Below are 17,489 nucleotides of genomic sequence, written 5' to 3' on the forward strand. Positions count from 1 at the left end.
TAGAAATTATAATATTGACTTTAATTTTTTCATAACCATATAATATGTTGTAGAAGATGTGTTATTTGAAATATATATTTTTAATAGATGTTAATAAAAAGAAAATATATATTTCATTTTTAGTGCACATAAAATTATTTATTTAAAACAAAATTCACCTATCCCAATCAAATAATGAAAAATTAATTTTTACATCACAATTTTCTGTGGCCAACAATCTTGTATTATACTTATTAATACATACTTCGTTCAAAAATTTCTAATAATTTGACAATATTCTATATACATTTTATTAGTATTTATTTATGACTGATGAAAATAAATTTAAAGATAAACATGTAATTTAAGGAAAATTTTCAATCAGTTCGAGTGTTGACCAGGAGTTATATTTCCTGGATGTTCTGGACTGTGCTTTTGTTTTTTCTTTTTTTTCTCCTTTTTCCGTTTTTTCCGTTCTTTATCGTCGTCGTGGCGTTTTTGTTTTTTATGCTTCTTTTCATGAATATCACCTAATCCTAGTTCATTAGCTGCCATGTCTTGAGAAAGGGCTTCACCACTTTTGTATTTACTTTTTTTGTGTTTGTTTTTATGTTTCTTTGTAGGCGGTTGATTTGCATAACGATACTGTTCTGGCAACTAACAAGACACAAAAATTAGCATATTAACAATATATTACAACAGGTTTATTGTAATATAAAAATACATACTGGTCCTGGATGTAATCGAAATCCAGCTAGTTGATGAGTTGTTAATGGCAAAATTTCCTTTCCTCCAATTGGAGGTTTTTCAATGACAGAACGTAATGAACTATAAATAAATATTTTAAGTATCATATTTAATAGACTTATATTAAGATTGAAAAATAAATATTATTAATGTTAGTTAATTGTTATCACAAGATAATCAAAAAAACAATAGTTTAATATCTGTACTCACTTCAAGCAGATTTTTCAACTATTTTTTTTTTTATTATTGCAGTAAAATATAAACATTTTTAAATTATAAAATATTATATATTAAAGTTAAAAATTCTTTTTTATAATTTAAATTCTAACCAATATTAAAATTAAGCATAATAACTATCACTATGTAACTTTTATACTTAATAACTGATATTTTTCCAATAAATAAGCCACAATACCATAATAATATATTGATAATGAATAATATGCATTGATAAAATTGAGTTAGGTATTACCTAATGTTTTCTTACAAAGTATAGTGTATTTCTTTATTTTAATCACCTACATCAGAGTAGGCTAACAAAAGGAATAAAATAATTTTAAATGTATAAAAAAAAAAAATATTTATAAATATCATTATTTTAATATATATATTTTTGAATTAAATGCAATCATAAAATGTGTACAAGTTGTCTCTAGGTTTTATTTTCTTTCTATGTAAGCTAAACAAGAGAATATAATATAGTATTCTCATTTATCAACTATTAATCAAGGAATGAATTTGAACTGGGACAATAATTTGTATCAAATTTTTATTAAAATTTAGGTCAATGAATCTCAAAATTAAAATCTAGAATTTAAAGTTTTCACAATTTAGCATAATAGCATCTGACAAAAATATTAATAAATAATAAACAATTATATATATACATTTTATATGTTTATGATATTATCATATTTGTCGTATTATACTGAATAATGTATTTTAAAGCCTTAAAATTATTATTTCAGAAGAATTAAGGAAACTATTATTATATTAAGTATATTTATTCATCATTGTTATAAATAACAAGGTATGACAAATTTACAATTTTTTTTTTAGTATTTTTCTATTACTGTCGGGAAAAATTATTCTTTAAGTAAAAAGTATCTTTATTTATTTTATTATTTTTTAATTAATTGACTCTTTATACTTATTATTACAATTAAAGAAAGGGACTCAGCTCGAATAAACAAACAATATTGGTAGGTCTCAACTCTAATAACCCAAAAGTTTTTGCATGACTCAATTCAATGTTATCCAAAAAAAATAGGTACATTTGTTAATAAATATTTTAAATTACCTTTGATCATTATGTCCAGGGGTGTCAATAATACCAGGTAAATTAGGTAAAAATGATGATAAGCTTTCTTTAAGTCTTTTACCACTAAATTTACTATATGTGTGTTCTAGGCCATAATAGGCCATTAAATTAACAGACCCGGTCAATTCACTTTCACCTAAAACATGAGATAATTCATATTATTCAATGGAAAAGTATTATGTTCAATGACATTTATTTAAATACATATTTACTAAATCATAAATTTTACAAATACTAATTATTATCATTAAAATGTTGCACAGTATAATTATAATAGCAGTAAACATTACATGTATATGTAACAGTTGTTACATTACATACATGGTATATTATAGTACAATAAAAGATACTTGTCCTACATCCCAGTGACACTTACATGGTGGTTCTTTCATAAGATAAAATGGTCCACTATGCACAATCGATGGATTCTTGCCCAATGATATAGTCGTCTTGAGGGTGCCCGTAGAATCCTGTCTGGAAACGACGGGTGACCTGGCACCTCGAGGCGATGATTTTGGTGAATACGACGACGGAAAACCAGACATGTAGACAAAGTAAATGATTCACTTAAACAAGAACAATAAGAACAAATATACATAAATATGTTAGCGGTAAATAAAAAATATTTATCGGTTTTACACTTGCAATGAAATCATATTTTAAACGTTATCAGTATTGTGTTATTATTTGCTATTAATGTTTACGTGAATTTTGATAAGTATGTTGATTGTGTTATTACCGTAGAATGACAAATTGAAAACAGCTGTCACGCTTTAAGCATGACAAACAGAACCGTAAATTGGTACAATTTAAATACCCTAGATGGCGTTACATGGTTTATATTTTTACACAACTTATGATGTTTCTAATGTCCAACTTTCCAAGTCGAAATCGTTTTTTATCAATGTTAATACTTGACACTCAGACACTCTTGACAGTTAACACTCTAAATCATGACATGATCGGTATGGGGGACGCGCGTTCACACACTTTGATACGTTCATAGTAATAATTACAAATGTCAGGATGGAAGATACGGTAAAATGGACAATCTGAAAAAATGGCGAACAATATCGTACTGGACGTCAAATACTATGTGAGAAATTAGAAAGAGACGACTCCAGTTGGCCGTTGGCCGGTTATGCTCGTGCATGGAGAAAATAAGGTACGATCGTACGTTTAATCCAATGTAATGTGCCAAAGGTAAATGAATCCGTGGTACAACTAGACTTAAAATTTCGATAAAGTTAAAATTACACAAACTTTACTGGTAGGTATGCACATTTTTTTATTCCTTTATTAACAATATTTTCAATAATAATAATTATTAACTATTAGATATTTAAATAAGACATTAATAATAAGTTGTCACATGAATAAAAAATTAAATGACTTATAAGTAACTATCGATGTTAAACTTTTTCTCTTCAGTTGAAAGTTTATTAACAATTTCTTTGGTTTTAGTTTATTTTTTTTTCCAATATTTAACAGTGAAAAAAAAAAAAATCAGAAATTGAAAATCGGTTATGAGTCATATGGTAGCTCATAACCAATTTTTTATTATTCGAATTATAACATTAACGTTTTATATTAAAATAACTTTATATAATGTATAATATTTACAAATAAAAAACTACGAATAATAATATGGCACAAAAATATGGTTCTATTATTACTTTCAAGTATTTTTGCATAAATTTTCATTTTATTCTATTTTTGTCCAAGTTTAGATCATAAATTTCAATTTGTTTTCTTGCGCTTTTCAAAGTTTGTTTATATGATTTATGACATTTATATTAATACTTTTAATTTTTAAATTATATATAAAATTATATAAATCTTTTGAAATGATGGAAATATTAACTAAGAAGCGATGTGGAAAAAGGTTGAGCCTGAAGAAAATTGACGAGATTTACCCATGAGCAGAGGAAAGTGGCAGGAAATATATTTGACAGTAATACGATCCTAATAGTCGTATACCAAAAAAGAATAATATTGTACCTTTAATAAGTTAACCTGCACCTATTCACCTTACTCTACTTTTTTAGATTACCTATAGCTACATTCACCCTAAATAGTTATTTAATAAAATATACTCGTTTATTTAATATATTTTCTATTTACCAAATATTTTTTACAGAATTTATTGCCTAAAAAAATAGTCACTTAATAATATTTGATTTACCGTTTACAAATATTAAAAAAAATACGTTAATACTAAAAATGCTCTACAATAGTAAATTTATATTCCACATTTTCACAATGTGTTTAACCACAAGTTCACAAGGAATACCAACAATTTATTTTTTTGCAATTTTCATGGTAAATAGTTTCTATAATATTATTATATGTACCTATGTGATTTTATTACTTTGATAATCATATATATATAATATATATACCTAACATAAAAACTTGTGCTGGTTAGATTGTTGGTAGAAATACGACTCGTTATGCGGTTTTTACTCACGAACGTGCCACATTTTTACACCCTCCCTGAAGTCTCCGTTTGTTGGGTATAACTTATAAGTGTATAACAGTATAATATACTATGGAGTTTATAGGTACTATTTATACACAATTTAGATCGCGATCTATGGCTGTATTGTTATAAATTATAATTATTAAAATGGACATCGTCTTATACGTAACATACCTGTATAAAATATATATATAACTATTACAACAGAAAAATGTACACTAATATCAGTGTAAGTACTATGTTTTGTGCAGGATGTAACCGTGTAAGGTACCATGGTATAATTATAAATTATAATTAATAAATATATTTTGTATTTATTTTTATACAATACATTTAATAGTTTCGGCATTTTTGGGTAAATTTAAGAGAATATTTAATGTTTATTAACAATTGTACATAACCAATACATTTTGAAAACCTTCGATCAAAATATTTATTTTATGATCAAAATTCGATAAAGGTAATCACTATTTTCTGAATACTCACAATTCACTTAACGACAAAGAATAATGAAGTTTGTGTCGGCCATTTAAGTGTAAACCTCTTTTATGTTTTCAACGTGACAGTCGTGACACATAAATAAAACATTAATGTAATTCAACATTACTCTTGTAAATAGTTACGATTTAAAAACATTCTATTTCTATGAATGCGAACTTGAACTATAAATATCTTTAACTTTAATTGGATTTGATGACAATGGGCAGAAAAACAATCATTGTTGCTTGCAATAGGTTTTTTTTTAAACAGTATAAAATTTTTTTCTTTTCAATGTAAATAATTCATCAAAAATTAATTTCATAAAGTTATTCAAAGTAAATACATTGTTTTAGTATTATTTTAATATATCAAAAATTGTTATAATATAAAAGAGTGTGGTGGGATGCTCAAGAATATCAAGTGAGGGTGAGGGGTTCAGTATAGTTTTGGAAGTTGCAAAGTGAGTGAGCGTTTCTTCCGCCACCTATCCTTAGAGTTTTCTAAAAACTAATAAAGTAATAATAGTTAAAATAATAGATTAGAATAATATACAGTATTACAAAATGCCAATATTATAAGGTAATTATTTTATAAAAAAAGTTTTTAGCTTAATTTGAAATAATTAAGTATGGGCAAGATAGATTTGGAATACATCGATCTTGGAGTATGAGTGTACAAATTTTTTGAAAAAAATTATATGCACCATTTTTATCAAATATCATTTTTATTTTTATTTATTCATTTTTGATTTTATATTCCTAGACTAGAATATTTTTTTTTTAAATTTCGATTTATTTTTATACTTTTAATTTTCAATAAGTTATCAATTATATAAAAATATAATTAGTGTATTTGTAAATTTCCACTCAAGTGGAATTGATTTTAGAAAAAATGAATCTTTTTCGGCCAGTACCTAAAATATTTTGGTCATAAACGTAAGATTATAAAAAAATAAAAAAACAAATTATAAAGGGGATACAATTTATTCATGTTTATTTTTGTTTTTATTCATAAAGTTTGATATGTGTACTCTTTATTTTCTATTTTGGTAACTGGTGATACTCGTATACCTACCATAATATTCTGCAGTATTTCTGTCTCATATAAGTCACCCGCTGGAACACCAGAAAATTATTGGTGTTTAGTAACGGTTAAATTGGTTAATTATGTATCGTATGCAATTAATAATATGATCAATGATATTATTGTTTTACTGATAGGTACCTAAACTAGATATTTATATTTTTTTGAAGCGTCGACGCATAGGTAGTGATTGGGAGTGCTTGGGGAGCTTAGTTCCCCCAAAATTATTGAACATTTTTCAAAGTATTAAATAGGTACCTATTATGCAACAATGCAATGAACGATTTAGGCCCCTCTAAAATTCAATCAAATATCCGCCTATGCGTTGACGTAAATGTTATCGAACAAACACAGTTTAGTCGATGTTCTTGGTTACTATGAGTATGTGTATTGTGTAATGTACTAGAACTACAAAAATATTTTATTTTTTGTTGCTTGAATTAATTACTGTTATGATTTCAACGTTCGTGTAAAATGGATTCTGATTCATTGGATTGGATATGGGGAGATTTTAACAACTCGTCTAATCTGGCCGAGTTGATTGAAGAAGACGAAGACGATAACTACACATCGTTTGATAGTGATAATGACGATAAATCAGACACTAACTCCGATTCGAGTTCCAACAACGATTGTTCGTTGTTAATTGGTGATAAAAGAACTGCACAAGAACTGAATGAAATTATCAACGACATCAAGAATCAACATGACAAAACGTTGTCCGAATTAGATTCAACGACTGATGATGAATACGAAAACGATAATCACGAAACTGTCGATAAATTTTACACTGATGTTTTGGAATCAGTAAAAACTATGTTGACGGATGTCGAATTAGAATGGTTAGATACATTGTATCAATGTATTTTAAATGAGTAAGTAACACTGTTAGGTACTATAATTATTATATTATTTGAATGTTATATACAAAAAAATGTATATTGATATTTTTTAAATTTTTATCAATTTTACTGCGGGTACTTTTAGTATTTTTTTCAAATTATTTATCTCTTATTACAGTAGAGTAGGAAACGTGGTTTTATTGTTTATTTCAGGGTTGAATTTATTTACGAGTTATGGTTATTGGTTGGTAATAACTATTAGGTAATATAATATGTACGTATAACCGACAGGCAAAAACCGTGTATATAAGCTATTGTATTCGTTTAAAATATAGCGAGAACAGCTCACGATAACCAGTTATATAATTATTTTAATGTTTCATAGGAAAAATATACCAGAGTCTTATAAAAAAACTACAAGTATTGAAAAGCTAATAAATTTGTACGCCAACAATTTTATTGAACAGTTTAAAATAAAATATCCAAATAGAAGACAATTGGTTTTAGTACTTCTAAATGAATGTGGTGTACAGGTATGTTAATAAGGATAATAAATAATAAAATGTTTCATTATTAAGTAAATCAAAAGATGGAATTTTTATTTATAACCGCACAGACCTAATGTTGCCAAAATGAGAAGTGACGAAAATACGAAATATATTGTAAATTTGTACGTACGTGAATGTTCATATTCACATAAGTAGTTTTTTAAATATTCAATAAATTTAAATATATTGTTACGCCATCGAATTAATAATAATTACCACATATTATGGTCGAACCCTGTCTCGGGTAAAAATTAATACCAAGTATAACACAATAAATAATACTTAATAAATGTAGTACAAATATAAATATAGGACAGTAATAGCTTATTATATCATATCGTATATTCGTATAAAATATTTTATATTTTTTAGAAATGTGTTTGCACTACAATCAAACCATCTAGATTAGTTTATCCCAATCTGAAAGATTTGATCAGTTACAGTGAATTTGTTGCTAAACATATAACATATATCAAGTTGGAAGATCCCTTGGCTGTGGTATGATAATATATTTACGTATTGTAAATACTAATAATATCTAAACTATATATTTTTTACGAAAAACGTATATTTAAATTCAACGTTGTTTAAATGTTTAATATAATATGTTACATGATATATTATATTTAAAACAAAAATATGATTAGCATTTTTAGTTTTCAGTTTTTTTTTTATGTTAACATTATTATAATAGTATTCTTAATTATATTTCGTATTTAATTTTATTTCAGCAGTTAATACTTTATAGCTAAGCTATAAAACATCAACTGCTGAATTAAAACTAAAAAAATTAAGTTCACACAGAAAACTAAAACTCAAAGTTAATAAATAATAATGAATACCTCATACTCTAGAAAAATATAACATACATTTTCAGCCTAACAAAATCATGTCTCCTACAACAACATTAGAAATGCAAACTGCCAACTGTTTTGAAATGGCGATACTATTAGTATCTTTTTTAATTGGTTGTGAATACAATGCTTTTGTTGTGTACGGTTATGCCTCAAAAATCGTGTGCAATAATGATCTAAGAAAAGTCAAGTTAGACTGGGAAGAATATGTATGTATTACAATATTCATTACAAAATTAATTTTTACATTGATATTAATGGTTAAAGGATAAACATAAGTCAGATTCAGAAAATATTACGGAAGATTTTGATGATGCGCATTTTTTAAAACCTAAGAATGATTTGTGCAGTGAGTATATTAAGTTTCTAATAGAAGAAGAAAAAAAAAAAATGATGGTCAAAGATGAAGTAAAAGAGGTAAATTTACATAGTACATATATATACAGTATATACAGAACGTATTTAGATGTTGGCGAATATTATTGAGCTAAGCTTTTTTTATCTGATAATTCTTTTTTTTTTTAGGTAAATAGGTAAACCACCAATGTGTAAAAATTGATCGACCCCCTCCCCGATAATTTTTTTTTGTAGGGGAAACGAGCGCCAAAATTGTAAATACGTCTCTGCATATATGTATATGAATATTGTATTTGAAAAATTTGTGATTATTTTAATTTATTTTAATTGTATTTAATAAACATGAAATATTAGGTTGACTTTAATTATTCATCTGATCCATTATTTGAGAAACGAGTGCATGCTTGGGTCATAGTTATACCATTGAAAAATGAGGACGAAAATATGAACGAAATTCCATTTTTTATTGAACCTAGTACTGGTGAGCGGAAAGAAGTTTCTAATGAGAATTATATTGGAATAGAAGCGATTTGGAATAATAGAAATTATTGGGTTAATTTACAATCATTGAATGGAGGTTGTACGGTGTGTATTATTGACTATTTTACGAGTAGATGATAATATTTAATAAATAAAAATAATTTTTATGATAATTTAAAATTTATTTTGTAATTTATACAGCAGTATAATTTTACTTTGACGAATACGAAGTGTTGGGAACATTTTTTACCAGATGAACATCATAGTTTACAGGGGGGAACATTAGATTTTAAACATAATGAAAATACATCATTCAATCATCTTGTGATGCCTAACTCGTGGGTTAACGTTTTACAAGTTCCTAGGAACAGTATGCATTTGGTGATTAAAAATCACAAATTATTTTTTAAATTAAAATGTATATTTTTTAGAATATCTCATGCTATATCCAAGCGGTAAAAAAGTTGTGACATATATGAATGCAATCAAAGAGTTTTATTCTGATTACATCATGCCTGATGGATTGATTGAAAAAACCTCATTCTTCACTAATTCTGATTACGTTAATACAACATTTGTTACGGAAATATATAAATATAGAATAGACAAATTAATCAGAGTTGAAACAAAATATACCACTAAAGAAAAAGAAACTGTAGAATATTTTGAAAGCGGCCGGGATGACTTTTTAAAAAGTAAATACTGTTTTAAAAAATATAAACAATCATTTAAATTATATTTTTAATGATTTTATAGCACATAAGTTTTATGGCAATTGTAACAATATACAGAACAAACATTTTGTTACGTTTTATAATTTGAGACTTGATTCAATGGCTGAATTACAAATTGATGAAAATAGTTTCATAACTACGTTTAATGAGAGGTCAGTATATATTATATTATTATGTTGTGTACTCTTAAATAATAAATTGCATCTTTAAGTACTTACTCGAACAATAATATTTTATATATTGTATATACGTTAAGTAAAAATTTTTTTTCATAAGTTACAACTGTTACATGTTTATAATTTAATATATTGTATACTTTCTGTTTTTATAGTACTTATGTTTTTATCTAGGTATTTTAAATTAATGTAATTTATTTATTTTTTTAGACCGGATTTATTATTTTGGCGTAAGTGTATATTTCAAAAAACAGAAAATAATAATTATCAAAATTTAAACATCAAAAGGAAATCTATGGTAAATATTGATTATTTTTGAAATTATCGTTTGTATGACAAATAATATTGATGCATTATTTCTTAGAATATAAAAATATAACCGTGGCTTAAAATCTATTTAATTGCACGTTATACATTTATTTTTATTTTGTTTCAAACTTCAACGATCTAATATAATATAACTGCATAACAGCTAGAAGTGGTGCTTATTTTTAAAGGAGTTAAGGAAAACTACGACTTTTTATACTTAAAATATAAAAAAAACTCTTTAGTATTATCAAATGTCTATATTATCTGTTAAAAAAAAATATATATATATATAAATTTATGTTTATTTATATAATTGAGTTGTATATTGATCGTTTTAAATTGAATTTCAAATTGTTTTAATAACTCAAGATGGTAATGTATTATAATAAAATTTTATTGTTGATAACTTACGAAAATCAAAAATAAAAGTTTAAATTGATTTATTTTAATATCCAATAAAAATAAAAAAACTTAATTGACCAATTTTTGATGCGTTGATACATATATTTAGTTTAAATAAGTAATTGATATTGTTTAATGTGTTATTACTTATTTATACATTGTATTACAGAGTATCGTTGAAAAATATTTGAGAGATAAATCAAAACATAAAGATCGAGATATTGCAACTATAAGTTTCAATCTTGAATTTAATAGTATTTATGTTCAATATCAATATGGTGAAGGACAAATAACCCAGTCAAGTAGATTATTTCAAAAGCCCACTTCTATAAGAAAAGAAGATTTTGATCCTAAATCTGTTATTGAAGATATTGTTTATCCATATGAGGGTCATTTAAAAACTCATGAAGCGTATGTTATGTTACGAGATTTGATTGAAGCCGAAAAAGAAGCACTACATAACGTATCAAAACTAGAGGATGATATTATAAAAATATTAGGAATACGAAGTCGAGAACGAACAGAGTTTAAGTTACAGATTGATTCATTGGATTGGGATAGAAATCATAAAATCAGAAAATTACTCCAAAACGAAGTAATTTTATTTTTATAAATTAAAATTGTACACGTGAAAAGTACAAAAATAATTTGTTGTTTTTAGAAAGATAAAAAACTCGCTCTTTCTAAACGAGATAAAAAAACAAACACTGATAACTCTTTACCATATTGTGTAATCATTCAAAGGTATTTTACACAAGATATGAATGCTTTTAATGTTCGTGAAAAAATCATACAAAATTTTAGACAAAATACTAAAAAACAATTTTTACGAACTAAAAAATTATTTATAACGGTATGATTGAGTATTTGAATGAAAATTACTTAAGGAAAAAACTTTAAATAATTTATTTGTGTGCTTTTTACAGAAAAAATTCAAGTTGCAGTCCACGATGAAAGCATTAGAAACCGACCGTTTCACAGAGGTTGAACTCAAAAATAAAACGTTAATATTGTGCTCGTTGTTGAAAAACGAACTTAATGCATTAGTGTTGAAAATGGAAAGATACAATCAAACTCGTATTGAGAGATATAATAATTTGGCATCATACTTAAATAGTTATCCTGATTTTAAAACTTTATTACCTTTAAAATTATGTCATTAAGTATAATTTGTAATTTTTAAAATACATTTACACAAAAAATCAGTCAAATAATATTTTTATTACAGCTGATACGAAGTATGTTGGTGTATAAATAATAAGTACCTATCTACTATTCCATTTACCTTAGGTCATAGTCTTTTCAGAAAAATATGATATAAAACTAAATATATAACTTAAAATTAGGCAAAAGAAATATTTTTAAAAGCGTTATTGATTATTGAAATAATAAGTGTATAACGTTAAATAAATCATTTTGTATTTATACAATTAAACTATTTGCACCATTTACGGTAGGTCAGTGATGACTTACAAGTAAATAACAGTATATATTAGGTATGCTAATAGATAAATGATATAATTTTATTAAATTTAAAAGAAAGTCAGTGTACTATTTGTTTTCTCTGTCAGACCCGTACGCAACAAATTCGCGTTCAGCAGATCAAATTTTGTTGTGTTCGATTTAATATTAGAGTGAATTGACCTAATATCAAGCTTGAAAGTAAAAATATAATCTACAGTTGTTGATAATTTTCTATTTATCATTGATATTTTAAGGTTAGGGAAAATAATAATACTACTTTGAGTTTAATTTACTCTAATATTAAAACTAACAACACCAAGCAAGATCTACTGAATGCAAATTTGCTATATAGCACGTTGGTCAGAGAGTGAAATCAAATGTGATGCGTAGACGTAATTCTAATCCAACTAAATACTCGTAAATTATTGAGTTTTATTGGCAACAATTAATTTTCTAAATTGTTGGCCCAATTTCATTAAAATTAATATTAATAGTCGTTGGGTCTCGGAGAGAGTCATATTAGTCGAAATGGTCCACAAAGTGACGTACACTGATATTAACTGACGACTGTCGATTGGATTTAAGATATACTCTAACCACAATACAATAAACGTCGTATTTTTTAATAAGTATTTATTTTTTCCTAAAAAAATTCGGGTATATATATTATATATACAATACAGGGACATTCGATAGAATTCGAAAATTTCCACTCAATATTTTTCAAATACTTCCTATTATATATGTATATAAAATAAAAATAGTGATTGATATACATATACATAAAAAAAATATATATATAAAATTTAAAATACACAAAAAATAAAGATAGTAAGACAATGTATTTATTTACTAAAATATGAATAGTAATTTTTTCATAATTTTAAATAAAATATATACATTTTTTTGATAATAAATTATTTATTAACATTGTTATATTGTTAATATATTATTATATATTAAAAATTGTTTTGTTAAATAAATAAATTAAGAAAAATCTGATGCATGGAGAACAATTGACGGTTGATGATATTAATTATTAAGTTAAAAAAATGTTATCGGTATAAATTTAATAAAATTGAATATTAAATATTAAAATACGGAAGTCGTCTAAAAAACATTAATTTTTCTATAAAATATAAAATATAAAATTTTTGCACAAAAATTGACGAAATAAGTATTTTAAATATTCGATTTTTAAACTTTTCATTGTTTAATTTATATAAGTTTATTTACAGTTTTTAAAACTTTCGAGCCTTACTTAAAGATATTATAAATTATCGAAAAAAAAAGTGAATATTGAATATCATAAAAACTGGGCTAAAAGAATTAGCGTCGACACTTTAAGGATAAACTTGTACACGTTTATTACAATTAAAATGATGTAGTATTGTATCTACCCCTTTTTAAAATTGAAACTATAAAAATCAAATGGAGTAAATCATCAGCTGTATATGAGGTAATATACACCTTATTCTTGCAAGGGCGAGACTGTTACTATGGGAACTATCAACAAAACAAACCTGACGTTTTTCGGCGGCGTAAAATATTATACAAAGAGCCAACATAAATATGAAATCATGTCGGTGCACGTAGTTTATAGTAGATCACTTGGAGTCAAGTACAAAGCTTCTGTTTGTTCTAAGGCATTTATTTTATATGTTGTCATAACGTTATTAACTTTTATTTTGCCGTTGTTATTTTGTTATCGAAGCAGTGGTAGATTGAATAATATTTTTAATCTAATCATCGTAAGAGGATATTATTTTGTAATACTATTTTCAGGACTATGGATTAAGTACGAGAAATACAGAGAACAGCCTATGGTACAATTTAAGTTGCAGTATTTGTTGTATGCTGAAACGTCTGATCCCATGTCTCCGTTGATTTGCGGTAATTTTCCGCAGACGTTAAAAACTACGGGTTTTTGTTCTACCATCAAGGTATGCCTGTTGTAATATTTCATATATCTTTTAATCACTAAATTAAATACCTAAATCATTAACAAAATTTCGTTAGGTTATAGAAGAAGACATTAACATTGATGGGAAAAAAGAATTTTTGGATTTAGAGTTATATTTGACTATGAATGAAACATTAGATGTATATTCTATAACTTTATTGCTAATATTTGATTTCAAAATACAAGTAAATTCAAATTTAATGTTGACACATTATTTTGAAATGTTTAATTCTGGTGAGTAATGACTAATCTGTTTTCAATAGGATTTGTGTTTACTTGAAATGGAATCCATGGCAGTAATTACTCACAGTTCTGGATTACCAGGTGGTAGACTGGACGTATTTGGCGATTTACACTTGACACAAAAAACACCTTTAGAATGTACGCCGAGGAAACCTATTCGTATAAATAGACCTATATTTTTATTTGGATCTCCTGACTGGCTGGTTAATATATATGAGGAGTACTCAAAACGGATTCGTAAGTTATTTAAATTTAATAATTATATAAAAGATTTAATATATACATCTATGTATGTTTACTATATTTTTAGTTTCTACTAAATTGGATAACGTTTTAGTAAAGTGGACAAGAGGTCGTCCTTATAAACAGCCATTTCTGATTAAAACTAAAATAAACTACGATTTTGTAGAAATTTTATACAAACCAAAGTTTTGGCAAGTAATGAAGTGGGCGTGGATACAATATTTTTCAATACTTGTGTTATCAGTATATATATTTAAAAAAGTTAAGCGATTTTTATTTACAAATCATATAGTTACTACGAAAATAGAACGTGCAACTTAGAATAATATTTTAACAATTTGATTACTTGTTATTTTAATTAATTAATTGTATTTTAATTATTTATATATAACGATTGTAAAATTATTTTTTTTATTATTTTAATGTAGTATTAATGGATTATTGTATATATTGACTGCAAGTTTCTTAATTTATAATCTGTATATAATTTAAGGTTATGATGATGTATTAATGTATACTGTTGTATTAGTATGAGTATTAGTTAGCAATTACCAATTTTTTTTTTTTTTTGTTGGTCACTAAAAATAAAAATTTGTCCATACATAACATAGAATCAAAATTTAAAATAAAATAGTTCAAACATTTTTAATTTCATATTTTATTCAATTTATATGATGATTTAATATCAGTGGAAAACTAAAAAATATAAATTAAAATTAATGTATAAATGTAGAACTGTATAATGAGTTTATCATAAGTAATAAGTAGTAATATATGAAATGAACAGTAATTTATATATTATGTATTTATAATTTAAAAACATAACATTATTATATACCTACGTAAACAAACTCATTATTTTTGGGTCGGATCGCGTTAACTTTTATATGTCAATGAGAATAAATGTCATTCTTAGCGATAGTATAAATTATTTTTTGTAGAATTGGCAATAATCTCAAGTATACCTACCTAAGGACATTCAGTGACTTTTTTCAGGATATTTTATGGAGATTTTGATCGGTCACCTTTACATATTTAATGCACGAAAGCGTTCAATTAATTATGTACTATGTCTAATGTCTATGTATAGTATAGAAAATTGAAAATTCATATAAATTATTATACTTAAATAAAAGCCAACATTTTTTTTGTTCTGCTCAAAGTTGAATTAATAAAACCTAGAATATACTTCTATATGTATTAATTATACATTTTACGCAAGGTGTGTAGTTGCTGTGTTGAAAAAAACCCAGTATGGCTGTGAGAATATAAGTATTTAACAATCTAATAGACATTATATACTTTGTGTAATTATAGTTAGATAAGAAATAAATATACCGTTAGCTGACAATGGATAATAATAGCAAAGAAAAATCTTTATTATTTTTTTTTACAATATAACATTTTTTTTTATTTACATTTATTTATATAATAATCTTATTTATTTAATGTCAGTTTTGATATGCATCGAAATATTGTGGGAAGAAATATCTATAAATACAGACGTTTATAAAATAATTTGATTAAATCAATTAACATAATTTTATTTAAAAATAGTTAAAGAAAATTCAAAAATAAGTGATATTTATAAATTGTTTTAGCTCGAAAGAAATACTTAACATATTTCAAATTACATTATTTTGACTCACAACAGTGTATTATTTATTATTTTATCCATTGCCAGTATTAAGCTCTACGTCTTGATGAGATTGCACTCTTTTCTCGTTCGGATAGGAAATAATTTTACTGGATGTAAATAACAGCGTATGGTATCCACCGCAAGGCCGCGGCAATCATTAACGCAATCAACTTGTGGTGGACGTTGTCTGCAACTTACATGATCTCAGAGTGATCAAACTCCTTCAGCCATGTAGCTGGGCGTTGTTCATGTGTACATACATAGTACATACACATACATACATTTATTATACCTAACAGCGTTTTGGAATCACCATCGAAAAAATAATTTCATCTACGGGAACATTTGTAAGAATCCTGCACGCACGTTCGAATCCGTTGGACCGCGACTGCATGTACCTGATACAAGAATTCAGCATCATTGTATGTGTATATAGATACATGTTAAAAATTTAGAGTGGAAAAAATTGAGGAAGTAAAAAAAATAAATACATTTTGGTAATCAAGTTCACTGGGAAACCAAAGTAAATTAATTATTACATGCTAGGTATATAAGTTCCTGGAATATAATAAATATTATCTAATAATTTGTTTGTTTTTCTATAACTTCTAGTAGGATTACCGATTAATAATAGAAAAATAAAAATGAAAAAAAAGAAAAGGTCATTGTATTATACAAAGCATAACAAACATATTATGTAATTTCCTGAAGATTTCTTTTATGGAACTAGGTGTAGGCATTTTTTCAAATTATCACGTTTAATTCGCAGTGGTTAAAAAAAGTCTCAACGCAATGGTAAGTATTGTTTTTTACATCTAAATTAATGTCCGACTTACAAACATTTAAAAAATTATATCGCATGGAAAAAATAAACCTTCATCTCAACAGATACATTGTTACAGTAAACAATTTATGTGCCATGTTAGTTTTATACGCGGTTATTAATGCTTATATGCAGTACTAAATAGCTTATTTTTTTTTTTAGATTTTGAATCAGAACTAAACCATAATAGTTTTAATAAACTTTAAAAAAAAATAAATACAGCAACATTAGAATTTATTAATTTGTTAAGTAATACAATAATTGTTGAGTACATGATAATTTTATCTGCATTTCAAAACAGTAACATAATTTTTAATTAA

At 25.4% G+C, this 17,489-nt stretch overlaps 3 protein-coding genes across 3 annotated transcripts; 2 read left to right on the plus strand and 1 right to left on the minus strand.

The window, feature by feature from the left end:
* Positions 1-353: 353 nt before the first annotated feature.
* LOC112601807 (mediator of RNA polymerase II transcription subunit 19) lies at positions 354-2,706 on the minus strand. The gene is made up of 4 exons (XM_025349592.1): positions 2,424-2,706; positions 2,027-2,183; positions 708-807; positions 354-636 (listed from the first exon to the last, which is right to left on the minus strand). Exons 1-4 carry the CDS (start codon positions 2,590-2,592, stop codon positions 361-363), a joined length of 702 nt encoding a protein of 233 aa, XP_025205377.1. The 5' UTR covers positions 2,593-2,706; the 3' UTR covers positions 354-360.
* A 3,409-nt stretch (positions 2,707-6,115) lies between these two features.
* LOC112601816 (dynein regulatory complex subunit 7-like) lies at positions 6,116-11,942 on the plus strand (the record flags this gene model as incomplete). The annotated part of the gene is made up of 13 exons (XM_025349605.1): positions 6,116-6,967; positions 7,320-7,467; positions 7,855-7,980; positions 8,360-8,545; positions 8,604-8,753; positions 9,048-9,278; positions 9,375-9,543; positions 9,605-9,868; positions 9,930-10,059; positions 10,294-10,381; positions 10,964-11,389; positions 11,456-11,647; positions 11,721-11,942. Coding segments are annotated over exons 1-13 (2,733 nt in total), but the record flags the coding sequence as incomplete, so codon positions are not given.
* Positions 11,943-13,795: 1,853 nt separating this feature from the next.
* On the plus strand, positions 13,796-15,028 carry LOC112601858 (transmembrane protein 231-like). The gene is made up of 5 exons (XM_025349683.1): positions 13,796-13,977; positions 14,044-14,201; positions 14,278-14,406; positions 14,485-14,701; positions 14,775-15,028. The coding sequence occupies exons 1-5, from the start codon at positions 13,839-13,841 to the stop codon at positions 15,026-15,028; spliced, it is 897 nt and encodes a 298-aa protein (XP_025205468.1). The 5' UTR covers positions 13,796-13,838.
* The last annotated feature ends 2,461 nt before the right edge of the window (positions 15,029-17,489 follow it).

The sequence above is a fragment of the Melanaphis sacchari genome, unplaced genomic scaffold, assembly GCF_002803265.2.
Source record: "Melanaphis sacchari strain LSU unplaced genomic scaffold, SCAv2.0 Contig7_pilon_pilon, whole genome shotgun sequence".
Classification (NCBI taxonomy): Eukaryota; Metazoa; Arthropoda; class Insecta; order Hemiptera; family Aphididae; genus Melanaphis; species Melanaphis sacchari.